This window comes from Penaeus chinensis, chromosome 19, assembly GCF_019202785.1.
Source record: "Penaeus chinensis breed Huanghai No. 1 chromosome 19, ASM1920278v2, whole genome shotgun sequence".
Taxonomy (NCBI): Eukaryota; Metazoa; Arthropoda; class Malacostraca; order Decapoda; family Penaeidae; genus Penaeus; species Penaeus chinensis.
Genome location: NC_061837.1, coordinates 27,502,654 through 27,508,430, shown reverse-complemented (window position 1 = coordinate 27,508,430; position 5,777 = coordinate 27,502,654). Strand labels below are relative to the sequence as shown.

General features: G+C 42.0%; 1 protein-coding gene across 1 annotated transcript in view; it reads right to left on the bottom strand.

Moving 5' to 3' along the window:
- The window catches only part of LOC125035249 (eukaryotic translation initiation factor eIF1), a 9,975-nt gene extending 4,695 nt beyond the window's left edge, over positions 1–5,280 (bottom strand). Inside the window, exon 1 of the mRNA XM_047627516.1 lies at positions 5,108–5,280. Coding sequence (XP_047483472.1) covers positions 5,108–5,135 — 28 coding nt within the window. The 5' untranslated portion in view covers positions 5,136–5,280. The remainder of the gene's footprint in view (positions 1–5,107) is intronic.
- Between the last annotated feature and the right edge of the window lie 497 nt (positions 5,281–5,777).

The following is a 5,777-nucleotide window of genomic DNA, read 5'->3' as shown; positions in this document are numbered from 1 at the left end:
GTGTGTGTGTGTCTGTCTGCGTGGTGTGTGTGTGTGTGTCTGTCTGCGTGGTGTGTGTGTGTGTGTGTGTGTGTCTGCGTGGTGTGTGTGTGTGTGTGTGTGTGTGTCTGCGTGGTGTGTGTGTGTGTGTGTCTGCGTGGTGTGTGTGTGTGTGTGTCTGCGGGGTGTGTGTGTGTGTCTGCGTGGTGTGTGTGTGTGTGTCTGCGGGGTGTGTGTGTGTGTGTGTCTGCGTGGTGTGTGTGTGTGTGTCTGCGTGGTGTGTGTGTGTGTGTCTGCGTGGTGTGTGTGTGTGTGTCTGCGTGGTGTGTGTGTGTGTGTGTGTCTGCGTGGTGTGTGTGTGTGTGTGTCTGCGTGGTGTGTGTGTGTGTGTGTCTGCGTGGTGTGTGTGTGTGTGTCTGCGTGGTGTGTGTGTGTGTGTGTGTGTCTGCGTGGTGTGTGTGTGTGTCTGCGTGGCGTGTGTGTGTCTGCGTGGTGTGTGTGTGTGTGTCTGCGTGGTGCGTGTGCGTGTGCGTGTGTGTGTCTGCGTGGTGTGTGTGTGTGTGTGTGTGTCTGTGTGGTGTGTGTGTCTGTGTGGTGTGTATGTGTGTGTGTCTGTCTGTGTGGTGTGTATGTGTGTGTGTCTGTCTGCATGGTGTGTATGTGTGTGTGTCTGTCTGCGTGGTGTGTATGTGTGTGTGTCTGTCTGCGTGGTGTGTATGTGTGTGTGTGTGTCTGCGTGGTGTGTATGTGTGTGTGTCTGCGTGGTGTGTGTGTGTGTGTGTGTGTGGTGTGTGTGTGTGTGTCTGCGTGGTGTGTGTGTGTGTGTCTGCGTGGTGTGTGTGTGTGTGTGTGTGTGTGTGTGTGTGTGTGTGTGTGTGTGTGTGTGTGTGTGTGTGTGTGTGTCTGCGTGGTGTGTGTGTGTGTCTGCATGGCGTGTGTGTGTGTCTGCGTGGTGTGTGTGTGTGTCTGCGTGGCGTGTGTGTGTGTCTGCGTGGTGTGTGTGTGTGTGTCTGCGTGGTGCGTGTGCGTGTGAGTGTGCGTGTGTGTGTGTCTGCGTGGTGTGTATGTGTGTGTGTGTCTGTGTGGTGTGTATGTGTGTGTGTCTGTCTGCGTGGTGTGTATGTGTGTGTGTCTGTCTGCGTGGTGTGTATGTGTGTGTGTCTGTCTGCGTGGTGTGTATGTGTGTGTCTGTCTGCGTGGTGTGTATGTGTGTGTGTCTGTCTGCGTGGTGTGTGTGTGTGTCTGCCTGACTCTCTCATACATGTTACCCATTTGTGCTTGCACTTGTTCACTTTATACATAACATGATATACAAGAACTTACTCTGTCTGGTAGTGTCTAGTTCTCTTGCTTACAAGTTGCCTAAACCTTGATTCAGTGTCTAGAGATCTTGAATTTCCTCACATGTCTACCTATTAATTCTAAATTAAGAATATGGCATTTTCTTGGTTCTGGGCCTATCTGATATTCTGTTTGTAATTATGAATCCTTGAAGACCATAAAATACATATGAAAAATATAGTTCCTGTATGTTTCTTATCTGGCAGCTTTCTCTCGTGTCACATGTGCAAACACTTACTAGGTCATTTCTTCACCTTAATGGAATAAATACCTGAATAGCTTATTCATACTGATGGGAAGAAATGCCTTTGTTAGTATATATTTGTTTGCTTTATTGACAATAAATCAGTCCTATCTTACCGAAGGTAAATTTTTAAAAGACAGTACTCAGAAGTCCAGAAGTGGCCTACATGCCACACCCAAGTGTCTGCTACTGGCTTTACACACTCTGGCACTTTGACAAGGACTAACAAACCTACACCAGGTATATTCCAGCATGGTAAGAGTTTGTAAACCTCCAAGGCTATTTGCTGCCAAATAAGAAACCAGCACAAAAGCTAATTGGCTAAAATAAACAAAGGCTCTAAGAATGCCAAGAGTGCTGAGGCTAGTAGTATTCACTTGACATTGAGTGGCACATAACACCACAACAGTAAAAGCCTTCTGTCACGATAAAGCAATTTTTTGTGTGGAAGTAGACAGAACACAATAAATATTATCGTGTGTGTGTGTGTGTGGGGGGGGGGGGGATCTGAAGACAAATGTGGGTACATTATTCAGATTTGTTCTTATTCTATCTCATTTTATATTCCCCTCATCCTTAAGCCTTTTACCATTAAATGGAGATTTGAGGTAGGATTTGCACAGAATATAGCAATGTAATAACTAGAAGGGGGAGGCTATGAACTATTCAGTCACCGAATCTAAATACTAATGAATGACAGAAGATATTTTATCTATGTTGAAAAGTCACCAAAAACTAGTAAATACATCATTTACTAGTTTTGAGCTTTAAGTCACAGTACTGGTGGCAATTAGAATGGTACTGCATCCAGTGATCTAATTGGACTTCATACTAACCAGAGCTTAGGCAATGGTTAACATTCTTGTAGAGGGTTTAGAGAGGGTAGGGCCCTCTGAAAGTTTAATATTAGTATGTATTATTAGTAAAAATTGTTAATCTTTACATTATGGATGCACCAAGCTAGGGCAAACTGAAGTTCATATTCTTCAAGAGGACAAAAAGTTGAAGTCACAGGTACAAGATATAATCTGCAGAAATAAACGGTAACACCGCAAATAAAGGAAAAAGATTGTGAAAAGCTGTGCTCAGAGCACTCGGTGCTCCCAAACTTCAGCTCTATCTGGACCTGCATACCAAGGTGAAGATCATGTTTCCTGGCAGAGCCCCCCCCCCTCCCCCACCATCATCCCTCCCCTTGACTTAATTTTTAAGACATGGGGTTTGCGGACTTTGTCTAGCAAGTGCGTTCATACTAGAAAGAATTAGTATAAATATTTATTATTCAAGTTGAACCCCACAATTTTCCTGGTACTATTGATGTCCCATCCTCCATCAAGGTATTTGTTACTGAAAGCGAGTCATATTCCAGAGATAAAATCCCAAAACCAGGGTATCATGTGAACACAAATCCAAACCTTCCTTCTATTTATTCCCACACTCTCATTAGCACTTCATGTCAATTTACAGAAAAAGGACGTACAGAACTATGGCTGTGTGAGGGGGTTGAGTTAGTATCTGCGCGGTAATGTGTCACAGATAATTTCTTCATTTTGCAGTAAATATGAGGCCGGACCATCTGTACCTGAGTTTTCTATAACTTTCTTATGCTTTGTAAGATGGCAGTGCCCACTTCTCTATATTTCTGTGTTGCTCTTGGTAACATTAACCTATATCAAAATAAATATAATATTGATATGCATTTATGATTTTAATCAACTGCAAATCATAGCAACAATGGTTAATGTTACTGAGAACGGACACAGAGGGATAGAGAGAAATGGACATTGCCATCTTATAGACCATAAAAAATAAAAGTAATAAGCAACACAGGTACATCTGCTCAGGCCTCATATTTACCATGGAATGATGAAAATATTCTCTGCATATCCCAATCATAGACTAAGTCCACCACAGACTTAAACAGCCAGAGTTCTTAATGTCTAAGTTTTCTATAAGTTAGTAGAAAGTGCTAGTAAAGGGGGAACAAATAAAAGAAAGGTTGTGTTTGGATTTTGGGTTCACACGAGACCCTAGTTTTGGGACTTAGTCTCTGGAAGGTGCATTTCTCTCGGTAACAAAGACTGTGACAATATTGGCCTGATAACTGGATAGGGAATGAGCTGGTTATTATTTACAGTACTGACAAACTTGCCAGAGAGAAAGGCCCTAACTTCAGAAGCACCAAATAGACTTGCGGTGAGCAGTGTTTTAATAGGAAATAGATCATTATACTCTTTCTCCCTGAATTCTTCTGCAATATAAATAGTACAATTTATTGCAAGAAATCCTGGTATGTGTTACCAAGAGCGACACATCCTCTAGAGATAAAATCCCAACACCAGGGTAGCATGCGAATCCAAAACACAAACCTAACCTTTACTACCTTATTTATTCTCTAAACAAGAAGGCAAGCCCCCCCTTTTATTAGCACTTCGTGACAACTTCCATAAAATGGACATTAAGAACTCTGGCTTTGTGAGGGTATTGTGGACTTGATCTCACGCATTTTCGTTATTTCTCAGTAAATACAAAGAAGCTGTAGATGTACCCGAGTTGCTCAGACCTATTTTTAGTGCTCTATAAGGTGGTAGCGTCTATTCCCCTCTATCTCTGTGCATCGCTCTTGGTAACATTAAAAAAAATCTTTTATACCTCTAGAACTAACCATACTGCCCTCATTCTGGACCATTTCCCTCAATAATAATTCATGAAAAATGCACCTATCTGAACAAAGAACTTCAACTAAGCAAATATTTTCATTAGCTAAATAAGGTATTACTATGGATATCTATGAAACAAGGAACCATCCATCATGTACAAAATGTACACTTTAAATTATCTTTGGTCTTAGCTTTAAAATTTAAGCTTAAATTTTAGAGATCTCGCAACTCCCAAGACAAAAGCATTGACCTTAGTATGATATTTACCTTCACGAATTCATGGCCAATGCCTTCTTCCGTGGCAATTCCTCAGCGAAACTCTTACGACTATCAAGTAGGCCTATCTACCCCTTCCACCATTCAGGGCGTGGTCCTCTGGCGTCCCCGGCAGCTTTAAGAGGCAATTCCAAATCCCAAATGAAGAGAACCACACTTATAATCCTCCAGCTGACCTACATGGAGGGTGCGTGACCTTAACACTAGGACGGACCCGAGATTCTTCCTGGTGCGAATGTAACCTAGGAAATAGGTGAAAATCAATACTCACAAGGGAATACGCTTTTACACAGCTTCTATGGCATTTAAACCTTCGGTGAAATTAGTGACCCGATCCTCGCTTTGTCCTCATTTCCGGAAACTTCGGGAATAATCAATTCTGACGTCATCTGACTTTACTTAAAAGTGGTTAAATAAATTCGTGAATATACGAAGATAATTTCGGAGGAATGAAATATGGGTATTTAATATATGTTTGATGGTTATCCTAAAGCTAGCTCAGGACAGGCAAAAGAGTGGAATTATGACACAGGCCAGTTTTCACTTGTCATTGATCCCTTCCACGTTAAATTCCATTCCATTTTCTGCCCTTCAAACAAACACTCACCATATGTATTGAGGTTCTGGATTGACATGCGACTCTGTTGAATATACGTGTGCGAGAATGAATCGGTTTCCCTCTGCGGACAGATGGATGATTCTTGATGAATATTGGGTGCGGAGACGCTACTTGCTGCAATGGCGGAGAGTCAACTTTCACCAGACCCCGGATGTGATCTCTCGCTCTGCCGCCACTGTTGACTGGCGTTGCTGTAGCGGGTGACGTCATAGAGCGCGCGATTTGAAGTCCAACAAACTTTCCTCGTATGGTTGTTTTTCAATATTTTCTGTTTATATAAAGTTTTCCATGTCAAAACTCACCAATAATATTGTTCTTATTACTCAGGGTTGGAATGAGTTCTGTTTATTTATTTTCCGAGAATTTTAACACATGTTAATAAATAAAACGTATAAACTTATGCGCGCTGTGCATTTCGACATCACTTACGTAAAGAGCCAGCAGCTTTCAGAGAACTGGTCACAGTCACTGGGCAAATCCCGAGGTTTCAAGTGAGGAACTACTGAACCACCATCTTTCTAAGGAGAGCAAAAAAGAAATCTGTTCATCTTTTGTGCACAATAAATTTCTGAATAAAGTCAAATCAGACTGGCTTACTATATGAAAAATTATTCCCAGAGAAGAATGGCAAAGTTACTTCCATATTTCTAACCAGTTT